Source organism: Phalacrocorax carbo, chromosome 5 (assembly GCF_963921805.1).
Source record: "Phalacrocorax carbo chromosome 5, bPhaCar2.1, whole genome shotgun sequence".
Classification (NCBI taxonomy): domain Eukaryota; kingdom Metazoa; phylum Chordata; class Aves; order Suliformes; family Phalacrocoracidae; genus Phalacrocorax; species Phalacrocorax carbo.
In genome coordinates, this window is record NC_087517.1 from 12,962,813 (window position 1) to 12,983,425 (window position 20,613).

Genomic DNA, 20,613 nt, shown 5'->3' on the forward strand with positions numbered 1-20,613 from the left:
GGAGTCTGGCTCTGTCTTCTTTACCCCCCACACTAGGCACTTATGCATACTGGTAAGATCCTCCTGAGCCTCCTCTTCTCCAGGCTGAACAGTCCCAGCTCTCCTCATATGTCAGACGCTCTAGACCCTTAGTCAACCATCAGGGCCCTTCAATCAATTCACTCCAGTATGTCCATGTTCTTTCTGTACTGGGGAGCCCAGAACTAGACACAGCAATCTAATTGTGTCTCACCAGTGCTAAGCAGAGGGGAAGGACCAGCTCCCTTGACCTGCTGGTGATGCTCTGCCTAATGCAATCAAGGATGCCCATCTATGAGGTCTGTGTCCCCAGCTCTGTATTGCTTTTACAAGAGCCGAAAAGCCCTAGCATAAGTTTGAGGGAGCATCAACCAAGAATTGCTAAAACTTGACAGTCACATCACCAAATTATGACATCAAAAAGGCATATTAAATGCCAGGGATGAACAAGGCAGAAGAGGGAACCATGTGAGTTTTAGTTAGAGAATGTGATGGTCATTAATTTGGTATGGGTCTTTGCATTGGCTTGACAAGAAATTCCATGTAGGACTCCAAGGGCTTCTCCAGACAGAAGTTTGGCTTAAAAACACAGTACACTCCTGAAGAACTATCTGCATCTCCCTGTTTCATTGAAAAATGCTCACCTAGCTTCAATGACATTTTTTTTCCTTAATTCCGGTTGAGTAATGCAGAAAAAACATCTCCACCTGAGAAGACGTTGTTTACCGGAACTTTGTTGCCCTTTGTGATGTGATTCTGACAACTAATCGCAACCAACTGCTGCTATTTTGCAGTTTTCAGTGCTATAGTAGGAGGAGGTTAAAATTTAATGCATTGGCAAAGTCAAATCTCAATTATCTGGGATAATGGAGTGGAGAGAGAACATAAAAGTAAAAATGCAGATAAAACACATTCCGATAAGCTATATGAACAAACAGTGAGGATGTAAGAGAAAGAAGAAAGAAAAGTCAGCGCGTTGATCTGAGAAGAGGTGCTGATGCAAACTGGTCAGTCCAGGATGCTAGGCATTTAATGCTGCAAGTCTTGAAACAAGCTCTGGTCGCAGACCACTGACATGCAGCTAGCGTACTTCTGGCCACAGCTGATGAAGCACTGCAGTCTAACTGGGCCAGGCTGGATCTATTCTTGTCCATTTGGGCTCACTTCCTGATTTGGTCCACAGCCCCCAAATCCTGATCATCCACATACCAGGCTATGTGTGTACACCAAACCATACTCAGACTAGCTGTCTCCTCTCCCCATTTCCAGACAAAGCCAAGCAGTTACACAAGGAAACCTGGAGTAGTTGATGGTATGCAGTACTCCAAGGACTGGTCTATGGAGACAATACAGACACAGATCCCATAAACCATCCCAAAACACCTCTCAAATGCTGGTGCAATAAGCCTACTGCTTTGAAATGCTCCTCAAACCCCTCATGGCAGTCCCCAGGACACAACACACACCTTGCTTTGCATCATGCTTCACTCCAGCAGACTGTTTCATTGCCCTCCTCTTATTTTAGGCATTTTTAACTCAGAGATAAGGGAGTGGGATGGCAATTACATCTTAGGACCACCAGAGCCCCACAAGGGTTCTGAGAAGAGCCAGGTGCTGTGCAGCACAGACACCAGCAGTCTACTCCAAGTGCTAGCTCTCAGAAGCTCCAATGAATGCCAGCCTACACCATGAGCCTGCGTGGCATGGTGGCCACAGAGGGTACAGACCTACCCAGTGGACACCTGGATGAAGATCAGGTCCAAGGCAGCTATTGGCACAGGCAGCATTAGCTTTTTTGCAGCTGGCATTTTTGCCCCAAGTCAGTACTGGGGACCTGCCTCCTGCACCAAAACAGCCATTACAGTGCACAAAGATGCCACCAGGGAGGAATGTGAACGTGAAATCAAGAACATCCCTCTCTGCGGGTGTCAAGTCTACAGGAGTGGATTTCTTTCCCAGTAATTTCAAGAGTTTTGATTCTGATTCTCAGTCCTTAAAATATGCCACAGGCATCAGGAATAACCTTTATGCTTCACCCGCATTCAGTGTGATGGAGTAATGAGTTCCCCACCTTTTCCATGTGGATGTAGCAGGCTTCTTCCGGAGCTAAATCACGGTGAAACACTGTTCAGTACCATTAAAGTGGTGCTCAGCTCAGTCCACAATTATCAGCATAGCAGATTGATGGTTCACCTATACATATTAAGTAATTTGGACTGGAAGCTGCCACAGAAAAGCCAGGTCTGATTTTAATTTGCATGTAAGATATATATCTTTGGCCTTTGCCTAAAGGTTTGTCACTCTAGTTGAAAGTTTTACAAAGGTCAGAACATTCAACTTTCTGCTTTAAATTCTAATGACAGATGAGAGATACATTTCTTAGCATAAATATTTATATATAAACATCCTTTATATATGCATGTATACACACCCCCCCAATCTTAAAATATCTCAGCATATGTGTAAGTGTAACAAATACTGCCATAGAGTCACAAGTGAATGGAGTAACATACTGTGAGTCTGCACTGACCTAAGATGTGGATCTGAATAGAAAAAGAAAATTATTTGAGATAATGGGGCCTGGCAATTTTAGCAGTGTTCCTTCTGCACTAAAATAAGCAAGTTAAGACTAATTGGCAATGTAAGCTCCGAGAGGTCTCAAGATTGAGAAAATGGTAAACAAAAGCTAATCTATCAAATGTAGCAGGAGGCACATTATCACTGCAGAAAAGCTGAAAAATAGAATGATTTGTACCGTTCTATTGCATTAATGATTATTTCACAGGAATCAGATTTAAAATATTCATCTGCTACTTTCCCCTGCACCCAACAAAGGGCAGGCTCGTTGCACTCCCTGTGTGAGCCTGCTTTCTGCTTTGCACACGGACACTTCCACATTTAGAGAGAACAAATCTGACAAATCAGAAACTGTGCATGACCCACATACTGACAACACAACAGCAACACTGACTGTCTTAGGAGTCACGGGCAGGCCAGAAGTGGTTTCAGTTAACACCTCTCTGTCCTGTATATAGGTGGTCTCATGCAGCACTGTATCCAAAACAGTGCAAGAAGAACGTGTCTGAAAGGCAGCCCCAAAGGGCCCAACAGTCTTACATCATGTAAGCCTTGCTTTTACAGGCCATTCGTACAGACAGGGCCAGGCTGATCTTTATTCAATCCTCCTGGTGTAAGCGTAGAAGTCAACCCGCAAACAACAGTACCATAATTAGCTCATCAGGCAAGGTGCCTCATGCTTTTAGCCCTGAGGAGCTACATACTTACTGCACGTAACGTCTTTGCTTTAAACATGGCCTTAAAAAAGATCAAGAATTTAAGTGCCTAAAAGATGCAGCTAGAAACTGAAGGGGAAATAAATCTCTCTCTTACACACAAAGTCACTCATTGGGTAAAGAGAACTCAAGAGACAATGAATTCCTAAATCTTATAATTTGATTTTAAAGTTACAGCTTGCTCTTAACCAGCTGAGGTCCATGAATCAGAAATTCCTGGCACATGGGCAATTTTTAGTCAATAGGTGGTGGGAACTGGAGTTGAGAAGGGATTAAGTCCCCTTCCCTTTTCTTTTACCACCTTCCAGACATCTCCCTTCTGAATTGCACCCCTCCCTTCTCCCACATCTAGCAGGGCTTCATGGGAGCCCAAAAGCATTCATGTTTAATTCTCTTAATAGAAAAGCAAAATAAGGGGCTGCCTGATTAAACATTAAGAACTTTTTTCTCCCTTTCTGGAAAATACCTTCAGTTTAATGGGAACAAGTAACGGCTTATCTGAAGGTTATCCATTAATTGCAGGGCTGGCCATGTGATAGGGAAGAATTTTTCTTGCATCTGGGGGTGCTGAGTCATGGTGCTATAAAAGCAAGTTAATACTACCTCACATTAAAGTGCCAGGATTGTCTTCTCCCTTTGACAGACCCTTCAAAAGTTAAGAACCTGTACCAAGTCTGCCTGTCTCTGAGACAGCACAGGAAAAGAGAAGCAGTTCCTTCCATTCACCTAATTGATAAAGGGCCTGATTCAAAACTTCTCTAGAAATATTCTCGGGAGCTTCAAAAAGAAAGCGTGTGTGAGATGCACGCAAAATAGTCTGGGAGGAGGAAGCTACGCCCATATTCCCAGTGGAGCTTTAAATGTAGATTTATTACAGACAAAATTTATTCCATCAAAATTTGTTCTCAGCCTCTGGGGACTGATTCCTCCTACACCACTATATCGATTCACTACTGCAGTGCTGTACTAATGAGTCAGGCTCTTCGTGTCCATTGTGCTACTATAAAGGATCACATTTTGTTATATGGAGCATAAAATGAAGCAGAGGAAAATAAATCTGTTTTGGTTTTGTCTGCTTTGGTGTCTGCATTAATGCAATAACTCTTTAAATAAACACTGTATACTGTTTTTTTTCCATTTATAAAGATACAAGTGATGGTGCCAATGACGGTCCCATGCAGTTATATTCAGAATCAGCTCTTTACCCTTAAAAGTCTGGGGACAGCAGGGGAATTAATTCAGCATTTCATAAACTGTAGGGTTTATAAAACCCATCCACGTAGAGAGGTATTTACTCACATGGTGCATAGAACATGACAAGGGTATGCTTCTTCTTCTTCAAGGACTCCCTGAAGTCTTCTCCAGCAAGGTGGATAACGCTAGTCTGTTTTTCTTCCCATGCAGGCTCAGGTGGAGGTGGTGCTTCAGGACTAGAAAATAAAGAAAATGAGACTGGTTTGAAAATGTTTCTGGAAGCAGGCAAAGGGGCATCACATCCTGCTCACAACTACCATGAGGGAACTGAGGTCGAACGATCCTTCAGAGTGCCTGTGCAATAGAAAAACGTGCTCGGTATTTCCAACACCAGATAACAACAACAAAAAAGATGTAAATTAATTTCTGGAACTCAATAAAAATATAATTTAAGTGACTGTATTCAGGCATAAGAGTAGGAATGCAGCATAAAGATTTCCTATGCTGCATCCAACATCTGGGTAGAAAAAACGTTGCTCTTGTATCTCTGTGTCATCCGTAGGCATGAACTGAGAACAGCAACCAGATGGAATCAAGAGGCAACCAATATAGAACAGCACCTTCCATTCAAACACCTTTTTTGTACTCTTTATTGCTATCATGCAAACTTCTATAAAGAATTTCATGACCTTCTCTTGAATTCAGATATTAAAGCCAGGATGCAATAATCAGCATCGTTCCACTTGGGAGACTGGGGGTGACTGAACTGGAATATTTTACCTTGATAAAGAGAATGTCAGGTTTCAATTATGACTGCACATACTGACTAGATCAGAGCAATCCCGCACATCTAGAGCGCCTTTAACAAAACTTCTGCTATTCGCCAGCTCACAGACTTCTCTCAGATTCATTAAATTCATTCCTGCTGTATCTTAAATAGTGATTACTTATATAAAATCATCAGAATGGTGCCACGGCATAAAGACCTTCATATGTTGCCTTGGAAATAAATTAGCTTTTCAGACTTTCCTGTCACTTTGAATGACACCATTTGAAGTTGTATCAGGAGCATAAAAACCAAGTGGAGAAAAATTCGATTTTTAAAGTCCTACTCAAGGTCACTTGGTGGACATTCATCGTATTTCCATCAATACTGATTTGCCAGCTGTTAGCAAAAGAATTAGGACAGCTGGTCTGAATTTTCACACGAACACAGACAGTGTGAGCTATCATCGATTACAGTTACAGTCAGAAGTGTGACTTTATCTCACACAGACCTTCCCATGCTGATCTGAAATGAGCTAGCCAGATACTGGTTAACAACCTAGTGCGGCAGCAGACTATAGTCACTACACAGGGACTGGAGCCAAAAGCGGCAGCTGCGACTAGGCCGCTCACCGGGATAGCTTTACACAAGCTCTACTTTTATCTCCAGCCTCCACCCCAGAGGCATCCCTATTTCCACCAACTTCAGTGCAGCTGTGACAATTTTATCCCTGGTCAGCAAACAAGGATCCTACTCTATTGTGTCTCTAGGTGGGAGAACATCCAGCAGTCAAGAGCAGGAGACAAGTTGTCTGGGTTTCCCCTCTGTTGTTGACTACCTGAGGCTGCAGACAAAAGTCTTCCAGAGGCACAGCAGGATCCAGAAGGGATTAACACCCCTTCCGTCTTCCTCTTTGCTTATTCACCTGACAAGGCAGTGTCAGCCCGACTGTTTAACTCAATATAAATTACATAGCGCTCAAAAATATTCCAGCAAACCGGTGAAACTAGGACAGTGACCTAACACCCAGTATTGACACAGCAGCCTGAAGCCTGAGTATGCAGGGAGGCCAAGGGAGTAGTGTGTCTAAATGTAAAATACAGATAAAACTTCTCAACATGCTACAAAGATGCTGCCAGATCGTATCTATTACCTGGTTTGAAGCATTCAGATGTAATTTAAAAAGAAAAAAAAGAGAAGGAAAAAACCCACCACAAACCCCCCCACCATCACCACCAAATAAGAGGGGAAAAAAATTAAGATTACATTCCTCACATCAACTGCACTTAACAGTTAAATGATTTAAAAACTTCACAAAACACTGGCAGGTTTTTTTCCCATTGAATAATGCAGAAAATACATTAGGCTTTCAATACCTAAAGGAAATGCGTATTTTATTCCAGAATACTTAAAGAGAGAATTGTACCAGCAATTTACTACTTTGAAATGAAATTCTTTTCATCATACATCAAACTTAATCCTGCATATTTTAGCACACCACCTAAGAAAAGTTGGTTAGTGCAGACAAAGGTGCTGTTTTTGTTGGTCTCGCTGGCTCTCATTCAGCCCCACGTAGCTGATATTCTAGGCATTGGCTCTGAAATGCTGGAAGGAGAAAAGTACAACTGCAGAAATTCAGTTACTAATGGTGAAATCTGCTGCTTAATATAAAGAGGGAACAACAAACGTTCTGTTTATTTTTCAGAGCCATTGCTATTCCTTCACCGGTGAGCGGCTTAGGGTATATTTGAAAAATATTTATTTTGAGAAAGAAATACTAGGACAACTATGAAAAACCCCACAGCAAATAAAGGATTTGGTGTATTAGAGACCACAATTAACATATATATTCGTATGGCTTTGAATAATGGAATTCAATTTGGTTTTGTTAGCAAGGGATTTAGGCAGTTGATGAAGCTACATTTAAGATTTACTTCCTCACCAAAGCAGTCTTCAGGAGGCAGTAACCAGGAACCCAAATACTATCTCAGACCCTCAAAACTTACTTTAGAAGCCAGTCGATGATCTTCTTCTTTGTTCTGAGGTGTGGCAGAGTGTATTTCTCCTCTCCATCCTTAAAATACTTCAAAGTAGGAAACCCTGAGATGTGATATCTTTCTGCCAGCGCCTTGTTGACGGTAGCATCGACTGCTGCAAGGACACCTGGACTCTAAAACAGAGACCACTAACTGTAAAATCCAGCAACATACACACACCCCTTTGGCAGGAAAGAGTGGACTTGAGAGCAATCACTCATGATTTAGGCGCCTTCACATTCTCAGGTAGTCAGCACAGAGGACTGATGCAAAAATCAGGAAAGGACATCTTATGGACTAAATGTAACCAGAGCATTAGCTGTTCTCCCATTTCTGACAGGATTCCCTGTATATAATTCACTTTACAATGCTTAAGAACTGTTCCCAGGAATGGCATTTCCTTCCACAAATCCCAATTTCTCCCAGAAGAAGCGAGCATTGTTAAAGACAAGTTTACTTCAAGACAAATTCATCTTTCCCTAACTTGTCGGCATCTTTACATGGACCACCTTCAGAGTCACAGGAGAACAGACACATGTAGAGCGTGATTCATCTGATTTTTTTCTCATCTCCTCCTTCTCCAACAATTACAAAGGGACTCTAGAGGTCTCCACAAAAGATGCTTAAAGTATGGTGGAGACTAATCTTACTGCTCCTCTTGCATGGCATACACAGCATGAGACTGAATCAATAACACTAATACTTATATTATTGGATCTCTCTTCTCCAGTCATGCTGATGGAGCACTTAAAAATGAAGCTAATGGAGTGACGCAACCACAAAACCAGGGTATCTGAAAGAGGGATCAACCCCCTTTATTTTTTTCCAAATCTAATTTGTAAATAAAAGGCTACGTTTCTCCACATTCAATGCCTTTAAGTAAGGGGGGAAAAATCCATTTTGGATTTGATCATATTATGTGTAAGGCCTACAGCAGAATACATAAACATTTTTCGATTTTGTTTTCGTTCAAGACAGAATGTTCTTTCTAAGACTTTGGCAGGGCTCGTGCATTAGCGATGAGACTGTACTTTGGAAGCACATTTTGAAGGGTCCTGTGGGAGGATGAGAACAGCTGAATTTGTTGTAGGGAAAAAAGTCACTTTTATTACTCCAGTTATTTATTACTGATTATTTGAAGGATATAATAAAGGAAATTAGCTTACATCACTGGCTACATGGAGAAACTCTGCAGCCTTCTCATATTCTGGTTTCATTTTCTTACAGTGCCCACACCCTGCCAAAAAAACCAAAATCCAATTAACTTGTACGCCATGGTTATTCATTGACCCATCCAGCCATTATCAAAATCCAAAACCATGTGGTAGAGATTTACTAGAATTCAGTATGCATTTTACTTAATTTATTTGTAAAGCCTTAATATGATTTAGGATCTTTTCCAAAGTGGTCACTATGGTTTAAACAAAGAATTTAATCTATTAAAAAATAATAATAAAACCCCTGAATTCACACCCACACCTCTTTCCTCCCAGAAAGTACTATAAACAGTACTTGTCAAGCCCATTACTTCTAGCATGCTCTTGGGCAAGGCACAGCCTCACCCATTTCAGTTTCCAAATCTTTATCTGCTTTAAAAAGAAACAGCACAGGCCCTCATGTGACTTCCTGACTTTAAGATGAGGCTTATACTAGCACAGCTTAACTGAGTAACGTAATTTGAATTAAACTGCACTGATAATAAGCCCGGCTTTACAGTGGTGCAGCATGTCCCTCTAGCAAGGATTTGTACTGATTTAATCACACCAGTGTAATTACACCACCACATATGTTCTCAACATAAGTAGGGCCTGTAAAACCAAGATAATGGTGCTTTCTTGCTTGTGCGAAGTTCTCCAGAGATCTGCCATTACTTCACTGCTAAGTGCTGACATTACAATAAAATAAAATGAATGCATGAGCAAGAAAAGCAGATTTAAAATATTATTTGGGTGTAAATTAAACTGCTTTCAGCTGGTGCAATTGCTTCTAGGCAAGCTGAACTTGAGGACCAGGTGAGGTTCCTGCCGCGACCGTGACGTGAAGTTACGCTCCAGCACCTATGAAGTGATGCTGGGCCTCCAGGTCAGCTCCTGCCTCGGCCCTGCGCAACCCCTGCTATTGCCCCAGGGACCAGCACAGCCATAGTCCCCGCAGGGTCAGAGCAATGGGCCAGCGCGGCAGAGATCGACACCCGGGTAGGGTGAGGGCCAGCTCCTGCGCGCAGACCGGAGATGCAGAGAGCTGTAACAAGGCACATGGCACAACCCCGATGCACTGCACTCGCCTGAGCCGGTGCAATGTAATGTCAATGCAATCCCTCACCACCCTTTTTCCTCATTTGCAACAGCAGCCAGCTTTTCTTTCTTCAGCTGTTATTGTTGGAACAGGCACTTGAAAGCCCAGACTTTGCTGAGCTTTTGAAAGTCATATCAGGAAAATACTGCTAGAAATCTGTTTCAATGCAGCTTCAGCAAAAACCATTTCTCAGGTGTACGGGCAACAGGGTTGGGGCTTTTTTTGCACCACTGTCTAAAAGAAAATAAACCAAGGGCTCTGAATCTCAGCACCGCTTTGATTCCCACTAATGGGATGACTGCCAAAGCCAGCAGACACAAACCTAAGCCTGAACTCAACCGCACAACCACGTTCTATACAGCACAAGTCAAAGAGTGTTCACAGCCAAGGAGTGATAGGACACACAGGGGTAAGTTCTCCACAGCAAACAGGGACTTCAGCAGAGCTCCAACCACCACAGCACACCATGAAACGCTTTCAGGTCATGTTTGTAGCACCAGGTACATACACTGAATAAAGACTACAAATCCCACCTGAGAATTACAGCAAATACCCAAACAGTTGATCCCAGACCAAACACCAGCTAAGGTCCATACCACTTAGTCGTCTGCACAGTGACCACAGCATTAAAAAGCCCCAGGTCCTCCTTTTGAGCAAAATCCAATGCTTTAATGTGGTAGGAGCAGCAGAACGAGGGGATCTCAGCTAGAGGAGAGAGCTTTGCTTTGGTTTTTACACTGTGGCAGGAGTATGCGCCACCAAGCTGAGAACCTGATTCAATAGATTCAGAGGTGAATTTAGGAAAAAGCTGGAAAAGGCTGAGGAAGAGTTACTGTCTCAGCACTGCTTGTCTTGGTTAAGAGCACGAAAGAGGCTGGCAAAATGATTTATTTGCCACCCACAGAAAACTTGCAGGCATATGGCTTTGTGGAAGGGGCTGACAGTTCCTTTTGACACGTGCCCAAGTTGATTTATTTCTTCTTTTAGGAGCAGAGAACTTGATTAATTTTGTACTCTTCCTCACTTCTAAACAAAGGGTGTCTCGAGTCCCAGTTCAGATACCTGGGAACCCCTCTGAATTAGCTACCTCAATTTTGTACAAAAAAATAGGTTTTTGCAAGGGTAGCTTCACCTTGGTGGGCTTTACACAGCGTGTCCTCCAGCCACAGCAAGCTTCATACTGTGCTCTAGATACGGTATCTACACAATCTACACTGTATTCCTCAATCAATAATATTAGATCTGATCAACCATAAGCATCAAACAACCTGAGTTTTCACAAACCTATGCAGAGAAAAAAAAATACCCCACACAAGCTAGGCATACTTTGCCCAGGAAATAAAAAACAATCCAAAGCATCTAAAATTCACATAAATAATATTTTGGGAAAAGATATCCAGACGATGAAATGTCACTGTTCTGGGTTCTTTCATGAACATCACAGAGACACAGCACTACTGACTGCCACAAAGCTAACTCACATGCTTAAAATAAAGGGAAAGCAGGATCATATCTTTAAAGGCACTTAAATGCACACTGAAATCCTCAAATCTTTATCATGCAATGCTTGTTCTACCCCTGACAGAGGACAGCATGATATACCAGCCTGGAAAAAAAGCCACCACATTAAACTGAATCTGAAAGAGGGACAACGCATCTCAAGATCTTCTCCCATGATAAACGATGCTTCTCTGGCCATCTTTATGAAAATTTTGCTATTGCATGCTACACCTGCTTCCACCTACCACTGCAGAAAAGGGGAGATATGAATTAGAAGTCAGACACACTGCAATCTCTCCTATGATTATTTATCCTACCTTTCAATAATCCTGTGAAGATAGCCATTAAATTCTCAAGCCCAATGAAAAAGTCATTTAAATGAATTCCAAGGTCACATGCATCTCCTTTGATTACTACATTAGGTTGTTCAGCAGCAGCTGTATCCCTCTGCACTAAGATCCTCTAATTTTAGTAGTTTTCTGTTCATGAAATGAATGGGAAAATAACAACCACCCTACAGGCCCTTTGCCCAGATACTCCAATGTGCTGCATAAGGCCTGCTGGGTCAGTAGAAGGAAGCCTGCATATCTGTAGTGGGTATCTGTGATAGACATGCTCTTAGAATGTATACTGTCATATCAAATGTATACTGACATGAAAACTAAAAAGCTAAACAAGGGAAGCAACTCATTCAATCCCAGGTGAGAAGAGAGAGGTCACAGTCAACACAAGGATGCCCCACAGCCTACTGTAAGCACTGTCATCCTCTGAGCCTCTCTGGGTCATGGCTGGCAGAAACACCCAAGGGGCTTGTAGGTGTCTACACAAGAGGACTCCCACAGCCTCAGTCTTTTCTTGCAGAAGACAAGTGGCTCCCCTGGAGGTGCAAGTCAGACTCTCCATCCAGCAGCAGAAACCAGTTGGGTTTCAGTGCCTGGCTCTGCTGAACAGTTCTGGACAACTTCTTTGACCTCTCAACACCTCATCTTGCTCCTCTTGCACAAAAGGCTGCATGGGCCAAGGTGCTCCAGTCAAAAAGAGCACACAGAGTAAGTGTAAAGGAGGAGTGTTACAAGACAGGAAAAAAGTCAAAGCTTACAAAAATCAGTGCTAGGACATCTGGTACAAGACAGGCCCTTGCTAACAGTTTTTAAAACAGATGTCTAAATGAAACAAGGATTCCATTTTCCCAGTTTATTTATAATCAATCTCCTCATTTGCACTGCGCAGCCAGGCAGATGAACAGCTGCTTCCTTCAGTGCAGTCACTGTCACACAGCTTAGCTCAGCTGCACCCCCAGAACGACCGAGACCACAGGTCCCCAAATTGCCCCAGAGCAGAGAATTCATATCCCACTGCAGGGCAGAGGACAACACTCGCTCTGAGCTTCATCCTTCCCAGTGCAACTGTACTCAAGTGTAGAGGCAAAGACCAAGTGTGGACAGAGTGATGCTAACATGCAAGGGCGAGCAGCACACGGACAAAGGGAAGGTTAACAAATGTACCAAGCAACCTTTTTTTCCCCAAGCAAATATTGATATTTGTTTACAGCAGCCTGTTTGGCAGCATGGCAACGTTTCACAATACAAAGCACAGTTGCTCCAAACATTTTCAAAAGTGAACAAATGTAAACACTTCTATTGTAAAACCAAGTTTTGCCTGCAGAAGACAGGTGGAAAACCAGTCACGCAGCTCCAGCTAAGCTCCTGCATATGCTGTCTTAGTGCTGTCCCCAGAACATAAATCTCTGTTTCTCTCTGTCATTCATTGTTTGCTTCTTTCAGGTTATTATGGCCGTATAAATAAACACCACGCTTTTGGTCACATCCTCTCATTTCAGGACAACATTGTCTAAGGATCTGAAATCTACGTGACAAGCAAGAGATAAAAGCCAACATCCAGGCAGTTATGGACAAGGAATTTCTGACATGAAGAACCCTAGAGATGAATTAAATTGCAAATAAAGATTTTAAAGAATCATTACATTTCTGCCATCGACAGACTGCCCGAGTACTGTTATCATGTAACAGTTATTTATTGTAGCATGCCAGCTCTATATCCATCTATAGCTGCGTACCAAAAATACCTCCATTAGCCTGATGAGAAAACAAATTTGAAGCACAAAGCATGTCCTGCTTTCAGCAAGTGGGTCGCTGGCAGTTCAGACTACACTCGTGGAAAATTTACAGACAACTTCAAGAATAGGAAAAAAAAAATTCCAAACATTCAGATGCTTTCTAAACATTTAACACCTGAGGATACACCTTTGGTTTCTCCATTCCTAACCCCAGAGGATCAGTGACCTCGCAATACAGCAGAGCAGCCAGCCCTTATGCATACGTGCCCTGTTGTTACCTTTGAACATACACATGTGTATATAAAAGCAAGATATGTACATTGTGGGGAGACAAAATCCTTGCAGCCAGGGCAAGGATACACAGAAGTTCCAGCCCTCTTATCACCTACATGAGAACACAAATGTATTCTCATCTGTCGCGGAAGTCCTTAACACGCAAAGAGTTCTTAGGCATCCTGTAGAAGAGTAGCTCTAAGGTTTGACACAAGGCAGCTCACAGTTCTTTCACCAGTGTAGGAGACCATAAACTACAGCAGCTGCAGATTCCCTTGCATAATTTAGCCGTCTGCATTGCAGACATCTGATAGGAAATCATCCACAAATTTGGCAGGGAGGGAGGATGACAAAAGCAGCTGTTTCTCCCCATAATCACAGGTACAAATTTGCAACTGTGTTGGTTGCATGTTCACTTAATAGTCACAATGGTCACAGCCATCAGGCCATACCCAGATCTCCAGGTTTCTGCTTTAAAAACAAAACAAAACAAAAACCAAACCCACCTTACAAAGGATCAGGAGCTCAAGAAATTTTATGCATCCTTTTCTCTCTGGGTCCGTCTTAGTCCCACCAAACCACCCATCTCCTCCTCACTGGCAGCACTGTCCACCCAGGTAAAATTCCAGATACAAAAAGACAGATGTTTGAAGGTTTGATGCTTTCTTGTAAGTTCAGCAGAAGCAGCTTCAACATCTTTAACATAATATTGAATTCAAATTTTCATAACTAGAAATATGTGCACGTATACACAAATTCAGATGCCCCCACCTCACTACTATACTTTTAAAGGTGGGTTTGTAGGGTTCAGTGACAAGCAGCTTTATGGCTTTAAAAAAGACAAAGCCTGTGAAAGGTCAGCCTAGGAAAGACTCTGAGGAACTAGAAATATAGAATTAGAAGGAAAACACTTCAGCAATTTGGATTATTGTAGTCATGCTACATTTATGTGGTTGCAGCCTAACGCCTCAGCTGCGTGGGCTGCACAGTTCATCCCAGTGACAGGAGAGCAGTACAGCATCTCGTCCCCACCATTATCACCATCTCACTGGCATGGCCACAAACTCACAGTGCAGTCAATCTGTGCATGCAATGATCTGTGCAAATCTAATCCCAGCATGTGCACAGACAAGAAAGTCCCCGCCTGCTTCCAGCAGCTCTTCAGTGTGAAGTTGGGGCACAAAATGACTACAAATCCATCTCCCCTTCTCCTATCCATACAACCTGCTGAAGCAGTAGTGACCTCATCCCAGCCTGCAGAGCACACACAGCAGGCACAGATGCCCCTAGGGTAAAGCCTCAGGGCACCGAGAAAAACAGAATAGCACAGCTACTACGTAGCTACATCTGGTAACTGTACTGTATGCGCTACCAAACGATCCAGATGGACATAAACTCACTCCTGATCAGGGCGCAGGAACAGGCCAACATCATGAGAAATACCTGACGCCTGCCTGGTACATGGGGATGCACACCGAGCAAGCCAAGCCTCACTATCCTACTTGATCACCTTGGTTGTAGAGGTGAAAGCACTTGAAATTCAATTCTCGATCCATCTTTTCTGTGTTGGCGTAACTGTTTCCCCCCCAGCATCACCGAAACTGCTCAGAAGAAGAATCATAACAGCTTTAGACAGTTACAGTATGAGTTTGGATTATTTATTTTTTTTAAAAGTCAGATCACTGCATTACGTAAGATAAATCAGATCAAACTGAGAAGAGAGCTTAACCAAACGTATCCTCCGGGAACTCTGTCTGCATCCACATCATATTCGCAGCTCCGACAGAAGGGCTACCTTCAGCCAGCGCCAGACCTCGGCACAGGAAGGTTCAGCACAGAGGGGGAGAAACACTGAGTGGGTCCTGCAGGCTGCCTCCACAGGGTTTAAAAAGATGACAGCTCTGATGACCTCCTGCATAACACATGCTTCTGCCTTCATTTCTGGTCACACTGGAGCATATCTTCTTTTGATGTAAAGGCTCAGGGGAAAGGGTGAATATTCTCCAAGGCTAACCACAGCCACAGGCTGCTACCTCCCAGGGGTTCTTGAGAGGCAGGGAGAGAGATTTCTGCTCTATCGTGCCCTCAGAGTGCATGCTCTCTGCTTTTAAACCTAGAGAGAGCCCTGGCTGAGCCGGACTCCTGAAATTAGCCTTTGAAAAACATACCCCCATCTGCAGCAGCACAGACTCCAGCACATGCCCAGGAAAGACCTTTAAGCTAATCACCATCTTTAATAAAATAAACTAACAACAAAAATCACATGGTTCCTTATTTCCATTCCAAACGTGGCTTCAGCTTCCAGCTATTAGATATTAAACTGCATGTATGTACACTCTTAATCAAAACTGTATGGTGCAATTGGTAGAAATCGTCTTGGGAGACGAGGGTGCCTCCTACCATCCGTCTTGGATGGGAAAACAAGTGAGGAAAGGTGGATCAGCTGGCATCGGGAGATATCAATTACACTTCCTACACCAGCTTGGAGGAACATGGCCCTGAGTAGGTGTTGAAAATTAATCTTCCCCTATTGAAATGTGAAAGAGAGACACAACAGCATGGCTGCCTTAAGGTGAAATTGTTGAGATTTTATGAAAAATACCACCAGAAGGTTTCCTTCTCAATTAAACCATAATTATTCTACACCCAAAAAAGACCCCCCTGCTTCTCCATTGTCAGATGATCAACAAAACTTCGCCTTGGGGAGGGAAAGGAAGCCACACTGCTTTCCCTTATGCTCTTACCCCACAATGGAAGACTTCATACTTTGGATTTAGCAACGAAAATGCCAGAGAACAGAGGTTAGATGAAATAGCTTTAGATGTCCAGCACAGGAAAACAGCACAGAAAGCAAATTATTTCATAGGATGCCATTTTGTATAAAACAACAGCAAAATGGGTGCAATGCAAAGAGACCTTCCTAAGCAAGGCACGTCCCAAAGCACTTAAGCTTATGGGGCAGCGGTGCTATAAGCAATGGTGACATTGGCTATTGCTGTGAAGATACCTATAAAAGTCAAGTATCAGGAAGTGAAGAATGCACACTTTTTGTCCAAAATCAGAGCAAAAGTGGTTACCAGCTGAGATGCATTCACCTACTTAGGAGAAGTGTACTGGGATGGTTGCTAACCACAAGCAGTTGGGACCGCAGAAGACACCTCCACCATCAGCAGAATACCTCAGTATCAAAGCAATGGATTAATTTATTAATAACTCAGAAAGACAGCATCACTTGCCGACTCACCATCTGAAAGGGCACAAGGAACAGACAGGCAGGCAAGCAATCTTTCACTGTAGATTTCTCTGTTCATTATTTGCCCTTTTAAGTAAGTTCTCTACCTTCCACAGGATAATAAAAATTGAAGCCATAAAGTATTTAGGAAGATAAACTTGATAATGAAAACTCTACTGGTAATGATTCAAGTAGCAGAGACACTGTAAGGCACTTTCCAAATGAGAGCCCTGCACCGTATATTAAGCTTATCCAGGCAAGGAAATTAATTAATTTTGGAAGAAATAAACCTGGTGCTTAATTCTTAAAGCTAACTCCTACTGTTAACCCATCATTAGAGGCAAGCAAAGTAAAATCTATAAAAATAAGTTACACTTCACTCCTATCAGAACTTCCACAAGAGTGTTAAGGGCTTATACGTACACTAGGGTCAGACTTGCAGGACAGTCACTCACTCTGCACACTCAGATGAGGACTTCCACTAGACAAAAAAGGCCAGCTAAAATTAGAAAAGTCCTTTAAAAGACCACTCTGAATACCTAAATAATCTACAACAGACACCCAGAGAAGGGGAGAATGGGGATGAGTCTCCCTTCAGCTGTCACCTCTCAGCTGCCCCTTGGTTCTCCAGCAGCCACAGCTACTCATTTGCAGTAGTCTTAGTAAGGACTTTTTAGAAGAGAAGGAAGGCAATAGTGATGAGAGAAATGAGGCAGCAAATCCCCAAAGAAACTAATGTTCCCTTCACACCACCTGCCACACATCCACAGCAAGACTTTCTGATTGGAATAGCCTTCACAAATGTAATCTTTAATAGAGAAACTAACTGCTCCCTACTGGAGACAAGCATAGAGAGATGCATTCTGAACAAATGCCCCAAGTTTCACAAAACCCACAGCTCCTTTCTTTCCTCATTTAATACTGTCCTCATACTGGTCTTGATATCCACAACTGCTAGCAAGTAAGTTGTTCAAAGTAGACACTGTGTCCCCAGAGGAGCACCATGGCACAGAGCAAGTCAAGATCCAGCCTGAAGGCAAAGTAGCCACAAATGCCCCAAAAGTCTGGCTTTGCTACTCTTTCTGAACCAGAAGCTGAATCAGAGCAAGCCAAGGCTCCTCCCTTCAAGTCCCAGCATGGGCTGTAACCAAGCTGCAAGGCATCAGCTCTAGCTATGATAATCTCATCTGAGCTGCGTGCTTACCCGGTGGCAGATGGGGTTTCCTAAACCTGGGGGCCAAAGGCCGGATTGCCCGCTACAAACCAGGGAATGCCAAAGGCATCGTCCTACTTCCTTCATGTTAGTCAAGTCTTTATAACTAAATGTTGCAATACACCTTCCCTACCCCAATTCTTGCAACACTGGAGTGTTTCACAGTCTGGATGTGGCTTGCTACATAAAACTCCCACACAAGGTGAAATGTTATCTCTGCTTCACAGACTGGAAACAGAGACAAAAAGTTAGCAACTTGGGTCATGATCATATAAATCAAAGCAAGGCAAGGAACTAAACTTTTACATCTCCAGGCCAAAGCTATCACTTTTATCACTGGACCATCCTATTTTATGACTTCACGCTGCTCAAAGAGCACAAACTGCTTCAAAAAGACAATCTTCTTATATGAACTGTCTGCTCTAGTATCAAAAGACCAACACAAAAGAGACAATGGACTCCATCATTACCGTCCTCACCCTCTTCATTAGGCATCCTATCAAGTTTTACTGCACAAGCTAGTTGTTAGGATTTTTATACTCTCCACATTCCTATTTATATTAAGTACCACTAAAAACCCATATTGATTTTTATTTTTAAACCCTCGAGAAACATAAGTGTGATGGTCATTAAAGGAAAACTTTGTGTCAGGTTCTTAATTTTCGTGGTTTGCTGCATTTTCAAGAACTCCTGTTTTAATATGTGATTAAATCTCCACTGAAAATCATTGCTGTAATCAGTTTAATGAGGCAGGTCATTCCACTGGCAGGCCATTGCACCGAACTGCTTACACTCCCAGAGATTTTTGGCAATATTCAAATATATGTAATATCAAGGAACATCTTGTTGTGGACTTACATGCTTTTAAATATTGATGAACCTAGTCTGAGTGTCCCAGTCCTCCTCTCTCCTGAACCAACAGTCAGAACTTGCTCACTTCAGTGGAAGCAGATCCAGGAGCCAAGAATTTACGTGTTTCTAACTGGTTTATATGAAGAATATGTCTGTTCCAGGAGCCTGACAGTAGTATACAGCTAAAAAGTACATGCACACAGTGAACAGAAAGTTGGCACAATTTACGCTTGTCCAGGGAAGCATTTTATTACACATTCATTAAAAATGCATTAAGGCAACATTAAAGTTAGGCACCTAAGGGATGTAAAGAGTCAGGAAACGTGATGATGAAACTGAAGGAGATCTCTTCACCTACCTATCTAGACTCTTAAACACCAACATTTATCATCGGAGTGCCCTTGCACAACAATTCAATCTTTCAGTGATCAGGGCATTACAACAGCCCATCCTGACACCTGCACTGCTTCACCAAGAAACCCAACAGAGCTAGGGGGTACTGCCTATGACCTACATAACAGTGCAGAAAGTTTGCCTTGTTCAAAGCTTTCTCTAATTACTCTAAAAGCAAGGAGAAAATGTTTGTGGGGTCTGGCAGGAACAGGATCAAGCCCACAACAAGCACCTTGCCACATGCATGTCTCCTTGCGTATTGTCCCATGGACTAGTATACACAGCTATTTTACATGGGTATGGCATCTGCCAAGCTTCCAAATACACGATACACACAAATACATGACCCGCCTTACATGCTACAAACTTCCAGTAATCCTTTCAGGCTGCAGCCAAGGCAACACAGAACTGCTTGCCTTTGTCTTCTTCTCTGACTACAGCATCACTGAATAATGGGCACAATTATTTCTAAAGTATTGCCCATACGGAAAGTCCAATTTAAAAAGCAGAGTTCATTCGTGAGGTTGGATGGTCAAAGCTTATAGACCTTTCAGGAAACTCTAAGGCAAACCCTTGACTGAGGGCTACATCCTGCCAAGCTTTCGGCTTCCAACTCCCTGCTGTTTCACACAGCTAAAGTGCACTGTGAAAACACAGCTCTCCTCTGCAACTTCTGCCGTTCAATAAGCTCCTTTCACACAGATTTATATCTGACCAAGGACTGATCAACATTATACAACTGGAAACAATGGCAGGGTGCAGACATGGAAGAATACTGGAATGGATGCTATTACTGCTGCTGCTCTTCCTGGGAAGCTACCTGATACCCCTCCGCAAGGACACCAGCTAGATGCATACCTTTTCTTCGAAACACTCAATTTGGCTGGTGCCAAGGCTGAGGCCTGAAGGCAGACCTTTGGTCATGGAAGAGTATTTTCCACCTGAACTAAACTGATACCATCAATAGAGACAAGCAGATGCTTCTGTGGAATAATGGCTGGAGGTTACTTAGAAATTAGATGTATGTTTTTAGAAAAGGTACAGCATTGAAGAAGCTTGCAGGGTGAAATGCAGCTGATACGTGAGGAATCCATTCCATGGAAGTTCCCTAGTAACTTTAGATGTCAGCAATGCCAGGAGAACTTGGCATACTGACTCTAAGAGGAGTTGTCCGGAGGGTGGAGTGGTGTGGAGGCATCGCGGCCAGGCTCTGTGATAAATGGGAACTCTAGGTACCATGGAGCTGGTATGCTGCGTATTTTCTACCCCGGGCCAACAGTCCATCATACTTTTGACAAAATGCTGTCCTTTTGTTGATCTTTGCTCATTATAATACCATTATACTACCAAAACACACCTCCATCCCAAAAGTTACCTGCCTCTAAGGTTCGACAGTCCCTCACTGGGCACTGAATTTCTTCTAGTCTATGGTTTTAAAAGTAAAGCAAGGAAATGTTACTCCAATCATAAT

At 42.8% G+C, this 20,613-nt stretch overlaps 1 protein-coding gene across 1 annotated transcript in view; it reads right to left on the reverse strand.

Annotated features, from left to right (window-relative positions):
- The window catches only part of PDIA5 (protein disulfide isomerase family A member 5), a 102,817-nt gene that overhangs the window by 24,955 nt on the left and 57,249 nt on the right, over positions 1–20,613 (reverse strand). Inside the window, exons 12-14 of the mRNA XM_064451215.1 lie at positions 8,474–8,544; positions 7,278–7,441; positions 4,611–4,741 (exon numbers count right to left, since the gene is read on the reverse strand). Coding sequence (XP_064307285.1) covers positions 4,611–4,741; positions 7,278–7,441; positions 8,474–8,544 — 366 coding nt within the window. The remainder of the gene's footprint in view (positions 1–4,610; positions 4,742–7,277; positions 7,442–8,473; positions 8,545–20,613) is intronic.